At 42.1% G+C, this 16,784-nt stretch overlaps 1 protein-coding gene across 3 annotated transcripts in view; it reads right to left on the bottom strand.

The window, feature by feature from the left end:
- Nucleotides 1–8,903: 8,903 nt before the first annotated feature.
- NMD3 (NMD3 ribosome export adaptor) overlaps nucleotides 8,904–16,784 on the bottom strand; it is a 93,671-nt gene continuing 85,790 nt past the window's right edge. For all 3 annotated transcript variants that reach the window (XM_068279282.1, XM_068279283.1, XM_068279284.1), the window contains 2 exons: nucleotides 13,683–13,753; nucleotides 8,904–9,221 (listed from right to left, as the gene is read on the bottom strand). In XM_068279282.1, coding sequence (XP_068135383.1) covers nucleotides 9,088–9,221; nucleotides 13,683–13,753 — 205 coding nt within the window. In that variant the 3' untranslated portion in view covers nucleotides 8,904–9,087. The remainder of the gene's footprint in view (nucleotides 9,222–13,682; nucleotides 13,754–16,784) is intronic.

Genomic DNA, 16,784 nt, shown 5'->3' with positions numbered 1-16,784 from the left:
ACCTAATCAAAGGCTCCAGCAGTGATTACAGACCTCTCCTCTCTTTCACTGCACCTCTAGTGCCGGCTTCTGCTGAGCTGGAGCTGTTGATTAGATGCCAAGCTGCTAATCCTCATATAGTAGTTATACATGGGGGCAGAGGAGGACACACAGGGACAGATGGTGACACAACTGGGGGAGAACATCTACAAGACACTCCTGGACCACGGATGCACCAGGTTAAATATATATTTTTTCCCTGGGTTTTGCCCTCTAAACCTAGGTGAGGCATATTCCGCAGCATCTTATTTGCTGAAAAATACAGCATATCTCCATTTATATTTGAGCAACATTTTTCTGTTTGTAATTATTAAATGTATTTTTTTTTACATGACTGTTTTAAGCTTTTATTATACACAAAATGTATACTAGGCGCTTGCTTGACACATTTTGGTCAGTTACAGGAAAATAAGGTTATGAGAATTAATTACTTTTTGCACAGAAATCCAGCAGAAACGTAATAGAATAGGTAAGGTATTGACACTTAACGGAAAAAGTGTGTGGGGGGGGGGGGTTTGAAAGAGGATTTTTTTTTTTTACATTGTGACACGATTTGCCTCATCTTAACTTTTTAACCCTTTAATCAAACCTCTTCTGAATGATTTTCTGCGATTTTCTAAAGCAACCAATGAACAAATGCAGAAGATTGAGATGTAAAACATGAGCAGTAAAATAGTCTGCAAGTGGCCTAATATGATATGTATGAAATTTACATGCAATGCAGAATTAAAGGACCACTCCAGCAAAGAAAAAGCAAACAGTTAAAATTGGAAAGAACCGACAGGTTTTGGACTAGTTCATCTCTTAGGGGATTCTCAGGGTTTTCTTTGTTTTCAAAAGCATTTCCTGAGTGGCAGTTGCTAAGTCTGACTGACTAACTGCCAAATTATTGTGAGCATAAGCGAGTAGAGGCTGTCTGGTATCTTACTATTTTGGCAATTAAACGGACATTCAGGAAATGCCTTTAGAAAACAAAGAAAACCCTGAGAATCCGCCATGAGGAGATGGGCTAGTCCAAAACCTGTCAGATTTTAACTGCTTACTTTTTTTCTCTGCAGTAGTCCTTTAATAGCCCTCTCAACCTATCACATCTGCACATGCTTTACAATATTATCACAGTATTAATGTTACAGCAATTGCTGCAGTCAGGTACTTAATTGCATAAAGTTTTCCAATATTGACTTTCTTTGAAATAAGAAGGCAGATTTTTTTTTTTAGGCTTGCACACCTTCTGACTCACGGACCTGGAGCAAGCCTGAAGCCACTGAAGACCAGGGGTTTGCCAAGAAGGGGCAGCAGCTATACGTACACTGTGTTTTTAGCGTGTCACACATTCTATGCTCTCCCCATCCAAGCAAGGCATTGGTGCAGTCACCTCACCTGAGCTACTTTCTCTACCTCAGTCTCTCCAAAGTATTGATGTGAAATGACATAACATATTCAACATCTGCCAAAGTTTTCATTTATACTGCATACCATCATATAAATTAGGACTAGAAACCATCTATAATTTGATATATACTGTTCCCACAACACTTTTCATGCTGGAGTTGTTAGCTATGACAGCAGAGAGAAAAGCTGTTGCAGCAAAATGACAAGATCAGAGATGGGAATCTCCTTGGCTTTTGTATGCTGTTGGCGCCATCTACTGATCCTCTCTATAGCCCTTCCCTCATAAGTCACAACAGATTTTTGGATAATGTAAAAGACCATATGAAGTACAATTTAGCTGCAAACAGCAGACACCTCCTACTTACTGTAAGTAATTACAGGCTGCTGACACAAACAGGGTATAATCCAGCAGTATATACGCAGCTGAGAGAACCCAGTGGGATAGGTATAAACATTTATTGACAGCTAAAATTACATCCCGGGCCTAGAAGAATCCTTTTATTAACTGTCCACTGCCAAATCTCACTGATTTCCCATAATGCCGTCCCCGCTGCTGCCAAGTAGGGAAGCAGGATTTGCGTCAAAGCCAGGTGTAATTTTTCATCATTTAACTTACCTGCCTGTATTGTAATACATCCAATAATTATTTCCGCTTTTATCCATAGAAAAAAACATCACAAGTCTAGATGAGAACACTGCTTTGTGGAATTGTAAAGTACATTGCAATGCTAACTAAGTAAATAAGCAATCATGACATTTATTATAATTCACAAAAGGAAGCATTTGGGAGTTTAATACGAAGTTGATAGTGGCAGAACCGAGACCCATCTATAATTAAAAAGGGATGCAACAGCATAAAGATAGATTACTATTCGTTGCCTACCGTAATCCTGTCTGTTGCTGCCATCTAGTGGCCTTTTGAGATAGGAGACAGTGAGAATTCATGCTCTTGAACCCATTTACTGTCAGCGAGAGATTTAATAAGTGCTGGGAATCAGCGTTATGGGTCATGAAACCCTAAGTTCATCATCGATTGATGGATCCATAACCTTAAATCACATCTGTCGTTTGCAAAGCAGGTTAAACTGTCAGTCGTTTCCAGCTGAAACAGCACCTTTCAGATAATAGAGCAGCCAAATAAATAGATCACCTAAGTAACCGAAGAGGAAATTGCCTGACAGGAAGAGAGACTTGATTTTTGCTAAAAACTGGCCAATTGAGGAGATGGTCATGCTAACTTTGCTCAGTAATTACCAGACAATTATTTTAACATCACTAAAAATGACTTGAGGATAACACAGAGAACACTAAAACCTGTTTTCCAGGGTCATAAAATAAAACTGCAGAGAACTTTGAGAACCTGGCCAGGAAGCATTCTGTGCTCCTAGTTGTACATTCCAGCTGTATGCCAAGAATAGAAGATAAATATCAGTGATGAGAAGGTGCTGGAGGATGATTGCTCCTCTGAAACATCATGTCTTCTGTAATTTACTACACAGTATTACTACACGGGTAGCACGGTGGCGTAGTGGTTAGCTCTCTCGCCTTGCAGCGCTGGGTCCCTGGTTCGAATCCCAGCCAGGGCACTATCTGCAAAGAGTTTGTATGTTCTCTCCGTGTCTGCGTGGGTTTCCTGCGGGCACTCCGGTTTCCTCCCACATTCCAAAAACATACAGATAAGTTAATTGGCTCCCCCTAAAAAATTGGCCCTAGACTACAGTACTTACACTACATAATATAGACATATGGCAATGGTAGGGATTAGATTGTGTGCTCCTTTGAGGGACAGTTAGTGACAAGATATATATATATATATATATATATATATATATATATATATATATATATATATATATATATATATACACACACACACACACACACACACACACATTGTACAGCGCTGCGTAATATGTCGGCGCTATATAAATACTAAATAATAATAGTGAACACTAATCAATACGATGAGAAATATAGAAGCATTCAGTCTCTGTCAGGGCGCTAGATTTCCTATTTACTCCCATTTCAACCTGGGACCCTATTCATGTCCTCACCTGTCTCCAGAGACCAAGCGATAGAAAGCAGAGGTTTCTGTCATTAATCCTATGAGCTGCTTGCCACTTCTGTGCAGTGGTTATTGAGGTACCTACCTACATTTCTTCGAAGAGCAAAAAAAGAAGAGTACCCCTTAAAAGATTCTTATGCTTTACATTAGGACTGCCCTATTCTACAAAACTACTCGAGTGTTGTATGTTGTAGTTAAAGGAATAATGAGGTAAAAAGCCTTGGGAAAACTGAGGCCATTCCTAGTTCCCGTCGTCCCATCGCTTACTGTGGTGGTTTTCTTCCGAGCGGCTGTCAGCTGGAAATTCGCATCGGGTATAGGTCACAACCACATGAAGTTGGCGACCTTTGAACCGGATCTAGTTGGCTACGCATGCGCAGTGTGCCACCGTTCTCTCCACTCTCCAGGTATAGTTACATAGTTATTTTGGTTGAAAAAAGACATACGTCCATCGAGTTCAACGAGAGAACAAAGTACAACACCAGCCTACTCCCTCACATATCCCTGTTGATCCAGAGGAAGGCGAAAAAACCCTTACAAGGCATGGTCCAATTAGCCCCAAAAGGGAAAAAAATTCCTTCCCGACTCCAGATGGCAATCAGATAAAATCCCTGGATCAACATCATTGGGCATTAGTAATTGTAGCCATGGATGTCTTTCAACGCAAGGAAAGCATCTAAGCCCCCTTTAAATGCAGGTATAGTTTGCCATAACGACTTCCTGTGGCAATGAATTCCACATCTTAATCACTCGCACTGTAAAGAACCGTTTCCTAAATAAATGGCTAAAACTGTTTTCCTCCATGCGCAGATCATTTCCTCTAGTCCTCTGAGAAGGCCTAGGGACAAAAAACTCATCCGCCAAGCTATTATATTGCCCTCTGATGTATTTATGCATGTTAATTAGATCCCCTCTAAAAGGCATCTTTTCTCTAGACTAAATAAACCCAGTTTATTTAACCTTTCTTGGTAAGTGAGAGCTTCCATCCCACGTATCAATTTTGTTGCCCGTCTCTGCACCTGCTCTAAAACTGCAATATCTTTTTTGTAATGTGGTGCCCAGAACTGAATTCCATATTCCAGATGTGGCCTTACTAGAGAGTTAAACAGGGGCAATATTATGCTAGCATCTTGAGTTTTTATTTCCCTTTTAATGCATCCCAAAATTGTTAGCTTTAGCTGCAGCGGCTTGGCATTGAGTACGATTTTTTAACTTGTTGTCGATGAGTACTCCTAAGTCCTTCTCCAAGTATGATGTCCCCAACTGTATCCCATTTATTTTGTATGGTGCTAGACCATTGGACCGACCAAAATGCATGACTTTACATTTTTCATCATTGAATTTCATTTGCCATGTATGTGCCCATATAGCCATCCTATCCAGATCCTGTTGCAATATGACACTATCTTCCTGAGAGTTGATGATTCTGCCCAATTTTGTATCATCTGCAAAAAATAGCAACATTGCTCACTACTGCATCTACTAGGTCATTAATAAATAAATTGAAGAGCACTGGACCCAGTACAGATCCCTGTGGGACCCCGCTGCTAACAGTCTCCTATTTTGAGCATGATCCATTGACCACAACTCTGTTTTCTGTCCATTAGCCAGTTCCCTATCCATTCACACAGACTCTTCCCCAGTCCTTGCATCCTAAACTTTTGTACCAGACTTTTGACTTGTGTGTCGAAGGGCTTTGCAAAGTCCAAGTATATCACATCTACAGCATTCCCAATATCCACATTAGCGTTCACTACCTCATAAAAGCTGAGCATGTTAGTCAAACAGGACCTGTCTTTAGTAGACCCATGTTGATGCTGAGAAATAAGATTATTTTCTACTATGAAGCCATGTATAGTATCTCTTAGTAACCCCTCAAATAGTTTACATACAACTGATGTTAAGCTTACAGGTCTATAATTTCTGATCTGATTTTTTTGCCCATCTTAAATCATGGGAAAACGTGGGCTGTACGCCAATCCACTGGGACTCTGCCAGTTGAAAGAGGGTCACAAAAGATAAGATAAAGGGGTTTATCTATAACTGAACTTAATTCCCTTAGGACCCGAGGATACATGCCATCCGGGCCAGGTGCCTTGTCTATTTTTAATTTATTTAGTCTTGCCTTCACTTCTTCCTGCGTTAAGTATTTAATATTACAGTTGGAAGATTGAGACTCTTCTGCATCTGTAATTTGCAACAGTGCTGTTTCCTTTGTGAAGACAGAAGCAAAGAAAGCATTTCATAACTGCCTTACCTTGGTCATCCACCGTTGAGTTCCCACCCTCATCCTTTAGGAGTCCTATACAGTCAACTTTTTTTTTTTTTGAGTTGATGTACTTGTAAAACTTTTTTGGGTCAGATTTGATATCCCTAGCGATTTGATTTTCAGCTTCGATCTTTGCCAACCTAATTTCTTTTTTACAATTTTTATTGCACTCCTTATAATTGCTTAGTGCAGCCTCAGTCCCCTCCTGTTTTAGAACCTTATAGGCATTCATATTGCAATTGCGAGAATGCAAGGATCATGTAGAGAGCAGTAGCTCTGAGCTACTGAGCATGTGGCCAACTAGATTCAGTTCAAAGGTCACCGACTTGTTCTGATGTGAGCCTGTACCAGACCGAATTACCAGTTGACGAAAAGAAACACCACTGTGGTAAGTGATTGCTATGGATGGCCTGTTTTTCTAGGGCTTTTCACCTCCGTATTCCTTTTGTGCCATTTCCTGTACAGAGGCTGAACGACCATTGGTACAAATTAAGCTAGATTTAAAAGGGAACCTGACACTATAGGCATTATAACGTAAGGACTAAAACTCCACTCTTGTAAGCACAGGGGTTCTCTGATCGCAGGCATGCATCTGCAGCCTTAATTTGTCAGTCTTCAGGAGTTCCATTCAAGTCACATCTAGTGACCATACTATCACTGTTTATACTGGTGTAGCCACAGGCTATGGCTAGGGATAGGGATATGCAAGAGTGAGGCATAAATGGAAAATCTGCGGTGTGTGCTGTACTTATAGTAACTAATGTTTTAAAAATCCAGCTCAACAGAACAGATACTGGGGAATTCTTTACAACAGTACACAAAGCACGAGGACGAATTAGTAAAGGTTACCCCACTTTAGTAAAAAAAAAAAAATTGATATGCCGCAGCTAGGGGCATAACTAGAAGTCACTGGGCCTCCCTGCTCCCCCGGGTGCACGCTCAGGGCCATTTGGGGGGGCGCGCGGCAGGAGGGGGCGCAGCATGAGGGGAGAGCATTGGACATTGGCGGGGAGCATTGAAAGAGTTAAGCTTCAGTGTTTACTGTATTGGAGAGCAGCCTCAGCAGAGCTCCTGCTGGTCTATTCACAGCTGCTGATAAGAACTAATGAGACACTTTGATCTGGCTAAACAAACAGAACACAGTGCAGTGAATTTCTTTAGCAAATTTATTTGGAATAAAGACTTTTCATTGTGTGCTGTGCAAGAGGTTGGTTCCGTTTTAATAAACAGATGGATGGAGGTTTACTTTAAGGGCACCATAAGGAGGTTTAAATACAGCCTCTCTGAATCATAGCTCATAACATGTGGGTGGATCACGTTGGGTAAGGCAATTAAAAAAAGAAGTGCATCTCAGTTTACTACCACTCAGTTCACCATTTAAAAAAATCAATTAGAGCAGAGATATGTGCAAACAAACTTAAGCAGCTATAAAGCCCATCTTTGTAACCACCTTTCTATTCTACAATAAAAATATCAAAAATTGGACCTATATCTCAGCAGGTAAACACTGGAAACACTTATCCATATGCTGCCCTTCACCTCCCTCTTGGTGGAATGTATAGGGAGACAGCAGCTGTACGTAAATGGCTGCTGCAGATCCTGGCCACCACTAGACCCTACAGCAGTTCTAGGCAGGACACATACCTCCATCCAACACCGGAGGTTACAGTCTCTAAGTGTTTCACGCTACTTCCTGTTTAAACAGTTGGATGGAGGTATGTGTTGCTGCCACTGATAGATGCTGGAGAGGAAGCGCCGAGAGGAGTCCACAAGGTGAGGGAGGGATGGGACTGTCCCCCCCCCATCCCGCCGATGTGCAATGCTGTCTGGAAACTTTTTTTGTAGGGTCTAGTGGTGGCCAGGATCTGCAGCAGCCATTTACGTACAGCTGCTGTCTCACTATACATTCCACCAAGAGGAAGGTGAACGGCAGCATATGGATAAGTTTGCTTCCAGTGTTTACCTGCTGCAATAGAAGTCCAATTTTGGATATTTTTTATTGTAGAATAGAAAGGTGGTTACAAAGATGGGCTTTATGGCTGCTTAAGTTTGTTTGCACATATCTCTGCTCTAATTGATTTTTGAAATAGCGAACTGAGTGGTAGTAAATTGAGATACCCTTTTGTTTCAATTGCCTTACCCAAGGTGATCCATCCACGTTATGAGCTATGAATCAGAGAGGCTGTATTTAAACCTCCTTATGACGCATCCATCTGTTTATTAAAGCAGAACCAACCTCTTGCACAGCACACTATGAAAAGTCTTTATTCCAAATACATTTGCTAAAGAAATTCACTGCTCTGTGTTCTGTTTGTTTAGCCAGATCAAAGTGTCTCATTAGTTCTTACCAGCAGCTGTGAATAGACCAGCAGGAGCTCTGCTGAGGCTGCTCTCCCATACAGTAAACACTGAGGCTTAACTCTTTCAATGCAAAGTGAAACCAAATTGTAAACTTCAGTTCTTTTTAGGATTTCTATAAATTGCAATGAAGAGATTTTTTGTCCATAAAAGTTATCATGCTGTGTCTAATCTTTTAGAGCAGAGAGGAAATGGAGTTTAAGTTGAGTGAACTCCTGGTCTGTCGTAAATTATGTCCACCTCTTCTTGCCTCACCTAAGCTTCTTCCGCAGCCAATTATCACTAATCTGGTGCCCACTAGCAATGGTCAATGATATGGAATATTAAATTGATGTAAATATGCTAATTTTATGATAAATTATGTTCCTTTGAATTGACCCATAAGGCGTAACTTGTACATTTAATTGGACCAACCACATGCTGCATACATTTTAACAAAATTTGTATGATATCTGCATCAACTTGGAATAAACAACACCAAAATGACTATCCCCAGTGCCCACTAACGCGGTCATCAATATCACATTGCTGATGAATTTCTAAATGTAGTTCGAGGAAAAACTACCATCCTGAGATATTTTTTGTACTAAAATATAAATGATTTACTTGCATTACTTGTTATAATATGTATTATAAAAGCAGCTCTGTCTAGACTGTGGACTTTAAGTATTATCCTATCACGTAATGTTCTCGTCGTGCAAACACCTGGCATGCGGTGTGCCATAATCGCCAGATCTTTAAACCTGTCCTCATGCATAGAGAGTAAAAAATCCAAGCGGCTTAAATATTTGTTATTTTAATATTTGGTGGCTTGAAGGCAAACGCACAATGGCTTAGTGTACGGCGGGCAAGTTCACAGAGAAATATGTATGAGTGCATGTTTCAGATAGCCGAATATTAAATTGGACACATTGTAAATCCTCTACAGTGAGAGGCGGCAGCAGCAGGATGCTTTGCAGCGAGTCTATCCTGTCAGCATTTCTGCCCCTTCCCCACCAGTGGCATCATGAGAAATGTTCAGATCTTCTAACATCTCTGCCAGGCTGATTCGAGGAGCTCCTTCCTCATCAGTGTCACTCTCCACTGCAATGTCAGCATCTGAAAGAGAGAAAGCAAGCATGAGGTCTGAAGCACCGGGCCACCAGAGGGGGGAAAAGGACAGCAGAAAGCAGATCGGGAAATATTGCAGCGTTTCTTTGTACTCTACTCAAGAATGATGCCAGCTTAGTAAATACCTGCCAGCTTACATTTTCATGGTTATAAATACTGGAGGCATTCTCTTTTCTAATCTGTACGGTAACAATGCGTGGCTAGGAAAAAGTGAAAAGTTATGCAGGGATAGTTGCTTAAAAAAAGTTTTCGCATTTTTCTGTAAGGGGGACTTATTCTGACACAGCATGAAAAACGCTAAACAATGTTGTCAGAATATACATGCTGCTGTTTTGGGCAGCCCTTTGATCTTTAGGTTTTACATTAGAGTCCCGATGTCAGATATTTGTAATGCTGTCATGATCAGAAGGCGATCGGGTGCATGGAGGGTTCAGCTGGAGAGTTCAGCAGGGGACCCGTTGTCAAAACCAGTGTTTGGGTTAAGAAATTAAAGACGTAGAAAAACTGACCACAAAACTATAGCTCTAACTCTTCTTTTAGATGTGCCTGACCACTGTGCACTTTGATGTAGAAGCATGACTTCTTTCTTGCCTATGTAGTGATGTCAGCATCACACCACAAGGGGGCATCCCTACCCTCCCCCTGCAGCAATAAATCTATGATGACAGACTGCCTTACTTTCACAGGAGATCATCTGCACCTTAAAAGGAAAATGCCTCTGCTGTTGAGGGGAAAAAAAAACAAAACAAAAAAAACCCCAATGCTATAAGTTCAATAGCAAAAGTTCACACGCCCAGCGGCTCATTTTGACATGCTTAAACAGAAAATCATTTGGCATGGTTTCTTGTCGATTTGTCATTGCGTCGCATTTTGAGGCCCTAGGGCATACATACAGGGCTGGTTGTGGGGATAATCCACCCTCCCTTCCCGATTTGGAATGATTGCACCCCACACTTTGCACCGCACATTATAGCTGCATAATACACCTAGGTAGGGAGGTAGCCAGGTATAGGTGCCCCCTGTATAGGTCAGCCAGGTATAGTTTCCCCCAGTATCCAGTATAGGTAGTCAGTGTAGTTGCCCCAGTATAGGTTAGCCAGTTAGGTGCCCCCAGTAGGTAGTCAGTATAGTTGCCCCACCCCAGTACAGGTAGCCAGTAAAGTTGCCCCCCCCCCCCCCCCCAACCCCAGTATAGGTAGCTGTCACGGACGGTTGCGGGGCCGCAGACGCATCCTGGAACCGCCCGTGAAGAAAAAGCGATCGCACTCTAGTCTCTGCATCGATTGCGCTTCAGATCACTAGAATCTTGATTGTGTAGGAGCCTCTGCTTAACTGCAGGATGGCTCTTTTGATATGCTAATGAGCAGGAACAAACCCTTGTGCTCAGGAAGCTAATCCCAGCAGGGGGCTATTCAAAAACCTGCTTCTTTCCCAGACTGGCCGGAGCCACTTAGCCAGCCATAAGAAAAGCATGGGTGGTATGATTTCCTGTCGGTATACGAAAACTGTATGTCGCACAGCTATAAAATTCATATCGTCTTGTTCGGTAAAATCTGGCCATCGTACTGATATGGCATTCATTGTGATAGCCCGTCCGGTTATTGAGATATGAATCTTCTCAGGAGCCTGACCCGCTGGCTTAGCCATGTCTGATGTCATATTAATCTGTATTTTCCAACAAGTATGAATCGGTTACCCCCCTAAATATAACGTGTATGGTTCAGGAGTTACAGCATTTCATAAGTGTAGCTCTAAAATCTCTCAGAGGGAATGAACTGTCATTTGTTGGTAACTCAGTGGGGGGCCGGCATTGTCACACCCCGAAACCAGCTTCCTCAAAAGTATCTGCGAGGGGCCCTCCCCTCAGTCCTCCAAATTCCACCTTCCTGAGAGCACATTGCCAGCCAGAGGACACATGGTTGGCGGCCATCTTGTCTAAGCTGAAACAAAGGACACATGGCTAGCGGCCATCTTGATCGGCCATCTTTGCTGAAACTGAACAAAGGACATCTTCCATATTGCTTGGATTTTAAACTTTGCTGAACTGAACAAAAGGAACTCTACAAGTTTTCCCACTAAAGGACATCTTTCCAGGAACTAAGTATTTTTTCTCCCTTCTTTTATTTTTCATACTGGCTATTACTGTTTTAATAATTGTTGATAATTGTTGATTTTAATAATTGTCTGTATATATTAATTATTTATATTGCTTTCAATAAACCGACGCTATCGTCTGTTCTAGCAACCCCATTATTCAGCACACACAGAACTGATCCCAGGTCTCTGAAGAGACGCTACTATTATTTGTTGTTGGCTAGACAGAATACAGCGTGTTTTAACCGTTTTTTATTCGCAGGATCAGCCAGGCAGTCGGGTCCACTGGCCCATATCAGTGGTGGTGGCAGTTATACCCTGGAATCGTGTGTAAGTTGTAATTACCGTACCTCACAGGCTCCCTTCTGGTTGGTCTGCGGCCAATTCCCAACGGTTCCTGCGCATTGACTGCGACCAGAGTTCGCACGATCCGTGTGCTGGCACCGTTTGGAAGGCCATTTGCGGTCTGACCACTAGGGCTTCCTGTGACAGTAGCCAGTAAAGTTTTCCCCAGTATAGGTTAGCCAGGTAGGTGCCCCAAATATAGGTAGCCAGTATAGTTACCCCTCCCTCCCTGCAGCCGCCACTCATCTTACCTTCTAACAGATTACGGTTTGGGGAATTTTTAGGGGCAACAAACTAATGAGACGATCATTTTTAATTACCATTAAATTGCAAAAATACTTGTGCAGTACTGTACTAATCTTTACTTATAGAAATGTTATAACCAAAGGGAAATGTACCTTTAAAGATAACCTGAAATAAGAATACACTTTATTAGCATTTTATTAAATTTAACATGCCAGGAATGCTAAGTTTTTTTGCTTTAGCAATGTTCAAGTCTCACACACTTTGAACAAGTTTGCAGCCAGCAGAGTCCGTTCCTGATGCCTACTGAATGCTCTGTCTGGGCGGAAGTGGCATTTTAGCTATGCAGAATTCTCGTCCCACAGCATTCTGATCAAGTATTATTTCACAGGCTTTAGAATTCTTAGAAACAAACATTTCACAGAGCTGCACCTGACAGATTAAAGAGGTCACCACCTGTGATAAATTTCAGCCTGTAAATCAGGGTGAGGAAAGGTTTTACAATGGGCAAGCGCTGACTAAATAATTTATAAATGAATATTATTTTTTAAAAAATTGAAATTTTATGTACTACGTAATTTTTACTACAGTTTCTCTTAAAGCCTAGTAAAAACGTCAGATAAAAGTCATTTGAAACATCCGATGAACGTCAGAAAATCCGTATGAAAAATGTAACAACCAATATCAGACCAATCCAACTAAAGGGTCGAGTCTGACCATGACTGAGCAGGCATCACCTAATTTAAAGGAACATCATTCAGATGACACTTCGTGGTACTCGTTTCAGAGAATGTGTGCATATTTCATGTGAAATGCCACTTCCGCCTGTGCACGTAGTATTCATGTGACATTTATTTGAAATATTGGTCTGTGTACATTTAATAACTTATGGTTTCGTTTAGTCGGGTCACGTCTTTTGGTTGACATGGTTCTTTTCTGTGTGTCAATTTAAAATCAGATACTCACCTTAAGAGCGGGAAGCCTCAGGATCGTATTAAGGCTTCCTTCGCTACTCAGATGTCCCAATCTTGCAGCGCGGCCGCGCAGTAGCACAGAGCCCGTGGCTCCGGTTTACTGCACATGCACAGTCAGACTCACGCGAGCCTCGCTGAAGGGAGAAGAGCTGCGCAGCCCCAATGTGATTAGAAACAATGCCTTGTCCCTAGGTGGGCCACGCTTAGTGACGGGGGACATCAGAGTACAGAGGGAAGCCTCAATTAGGATCCGGAGGCTTCCCGCTCTTTAAGCAAGTATCTAATTTTGTACCCGAGCTTCGGCACATTTTACACTTTAAATCTAGCCTATGTACAGACCTTTAAACTGAACAGCAGGAAAGGGTTACAGGAAGATAATTAAATCCAGGCATTTTCAAAGTTGGCAACAGGTCCTTCTATATTCCTCTCAGTTCAGTTTTCCTTTAAGGCAAAAGTAAATAATCCAATATGTGTAAAGTTTCCAGAGGAGATTTATCTCCAGTACACATGTGCAGTTAAGCAGCCTTACCCCAGGTCTTCTTTATGTCCCCAATAAAAGATCAGAGAATGTGATTAGAAGCCTGGGGCTACTTTGATGCCTGGCTCCCTACAGCTAACTTTAGTCAGCTTTCGTATCTCCATTGCTATTTTAAACATAAAAACCGTTGCTACTTAAAACACAATATTTTCAAAGCTGCTATGAACGTGTTCTCCAGAAGAATGCATCTACTTGCAGGCCTGCCATCCAGCTGCTTAGAAACATAATTTTCCTTGTTATTCTAAGGATACTTACTTCTGTAAATGTTGATGTTCTTCCGAATGAGCTCATCTTCCTCAAGATCTTCAAGAAAGTCCTGATATTGCCTGTATCCACAGAAAAATGAGGCAAGGATTATTTCAAAAAGTTCTTAAAACAGATATAAAGAAGCTATACTGTACAACAGTATATGAACAAAAGTAACAATCTACATGCCTGCTACTGCAGAGGATCATCTTATAGCAATCCAAGAATGAGAAGGCAGTAAACACAAAGCATTGCAAAATAGGGAACACTATCACAAAAATTATACAATTTTATATACATGTAAACACGTACAAATACAAAGTACATTTCTTCCAGAGTGAGACATTACTTTTTACCTATGTTGCTGTCACTTACTACAGTAGGTAGTAGCAATCTGACAGAACTGGATGGTTTTGGACTAGCCCATCTCCTCGTGGGGGGTTCTCAGGATTTTTCATTCTTTTACCACTTAGTGAATGTCAGTTGCTCTGTCTAACTGTAAAAAAAATGTGTAGCGTACACGGTGGGCTGGCCAATATCTTTGTATAAATCCTTTTCAGGGAGTGCCTTTATAAAGAATAAAGGTCATGCTTAGAAGACCCGATGAAGAGATGGACTAGTCCAAAACATATCAGTTCTGTCAGATTTCTACTAGGGACTGCAAGTGACAGCAACATAGGAGAAAAGTATTGTATGGCACATTTTACTCTGGGAGAAATGCACAGTACTTCTTATTTGTGCAGATGACACCCAGATCTACCTCCACACCCCTGACATATCCACCACTACCACGGACAAGGTCTCCTCCTGTCTATCAGCCATCTCCTCCTGGATGCCCGCTAGGTTCCTGAAACTAAATCTGGACAAAACGGAATTTTTGATCTTCCCACCCCGGCCATCCACGAACCTCCCAGATGTGCATGTCACTGTTAACCACACTACCATTCGCCCTACCTCTCAAGCCCGCCTTCTGGGTGTCACCCTGGACTCCACACTCTCCTTCACTTCCCACATCCAAAACCTCACAAAGTCCTGCAACTTCCACCTTCGTAACATCTGTAAGATTCGCCCTTTCCTGACCTCTGCCACCACCAAACTCATCATCCATGCCCTCGTAATTTCCCGCCTTGACTACTGCAATGCCCTGCTGTCTGGTCTCCCTATGACCCGAACAGCCCCACTGCAGTCCATCATGAATGCGGCAGCCAGAATTATCCACTGCTCCCATCGCTCCACCACGGCAGATCCCCTCTAGAATCCCTCCGCTGGCTTCCTATCCAGTCCAGAATCAGATTCAAGATACTGTGTCTGACCTACAAATCTGTCCACAAAACCTGTCCAACCTACATTTCCGATCTTACTCAAAGGTACACACCTAGCCGCTCACTCCGCTCTTCCAATGAACTTCGCCTAACTGCCCCCCGAATCACCCAGTCCCATGCACGCCTCCAGGACTTCTCAAGAGCTGCTCCAACACTATGGAACTCCCTAACTACACCCATTAGGGCAGCCCCCTCCTTCAACAGCTTAAAGAAAGCCCTCAAAACTCACCTTTTCACTCTGGCCTACTACCCCTCACAAGTGCTCTAAACCTACAGCTGAACTCTGGTCCCCTACCGTTCGTGTCCTTACGTCTCCCTCTAGATTGTAAGCCTTTGGGCAGGGTCCTCCTCCTTTTGTGTCCTACCTGATCATGCACCTCCATTACTGTGAACCCATGCTATGCATCTGAGTGAACCTAACTTGCCTAATCTCCATGCTCCATCCAGTGACTGACTAAGCATTACCTGGTACTCGTACTGTGCTGTGTGATCTGGTCTTTCTTGTATTCCTGTATCATCATATTGCTGTATGTCATCCCTAAATATTGTCTGTAACCTAAATTAATGTTCAGCGCTGCATAATATGTTGGCGCTTTCTAAATACAATAAATAAACAAATTTGTGTGTTTACATGTATTTTAAATTTGTACTTTTTTTTGCGATAGTGGTCATTTAAACAATGTGCAGGAACACAAGGATAGGATTGTGGCATCTTTCACTTTATAAGGAACTTTCTTACTGATAGATACTGAAGTGTATGATTTTTCTGATATTGTGCCTGCTCATCCCTTCTCTAAATAATGGCTGCACCCCTAACAATTTCTCGAATGCACTACTGTGTGACCAAGAATGACCTCTACTCTCTAGCTGTGCCCTATGTCTCAGCTTGTTATGAAGCGGATGATCAGAAGCGACAGAGTAGGAAGCATAGTTCGGCCACTTAGCTGCACGCCAGAAACAAGGTCTGTGAGGCAAAGCTGTAATTCAGAAACAAAGGCATGAACATAATTCATGTCATTGGAATGATGTAAGCATTGTTTTGTATGACCACAGGACAGTCAAGTAAAAAAAAAAAAGAATCACTTGCTTTGTGACGAGAAAAAAAAAAAAAAAAAAAAAAAAGGAGGGAGAATGGTCAAGAGAGAAATATGAAGTTTGCCGGTGCTGACTAGCTTCGAAACTTCGAGATTTCTGGCTGTAAAGCCGACATCACAGCTCCAGTCCTCCATATATCATACATCTGGAATGAGTATGCAGATGTAAAACACCCTACATGTATATTAGTTCAGGAGTGACTCAGAAAAGGGTAAAAAAGTCAAAAGGAATGGCATAAACAGTCAAATGATGGGGATTTTCAGAAACAGGTCAGTAATGGCTGCACCCTTTGTTCTCACATGATAGCTAGGACATAGCCTACAAAAAAAAAAAACACAAAAAACAACAAAGGACTTAAAGTACACCTGAAATGAGAAAGATATGGAAGCTGACATTTATTTTTAAATGCAAATTGCCTGGCTGTGCTGTTAACCGCCCTGCCGGCAGCGGGAGGGTTTTTTTCTGCTATTTTTTTTTTTTAAGCATGTAGCTAGCCTAGCGCTAGCTACATGCTTCCCCCCTCCCACCACTCCGATCCTCTCTGGCGCAAATACCCAACAGGAAATCCCGTTCTGAACAGGATTTCGTGTATGGGCTTCCCCCGTCGCCATGGCAACGATTGGACTGACGTCATGACGTCAGACGGAGTCCCGATCCCCCCCTCAGCACTGCCTGGCACTGACTGGCCAGGCTG

The sequence above is a fragment of the Hyperolius riggenbachi genome, chromosome 4, assembly GCF_040937935.1.
Source record: "Hyperolius riggenbachi isolate aHypRig1 chromosome 4, aHypRig1.pri, whole genome shotgun sequence".
Lineage (NCBI taxonomy): Eukaryota > Metazoa > Chordata > Amphibia > Anura > Hyperoliidae > Hyperolius > Hyperolius riggenbachi.
Note: the sequence above shows the minus strand (reverse complement) of the source record. Positions and strands in the feature narration are given on the sequence as shown.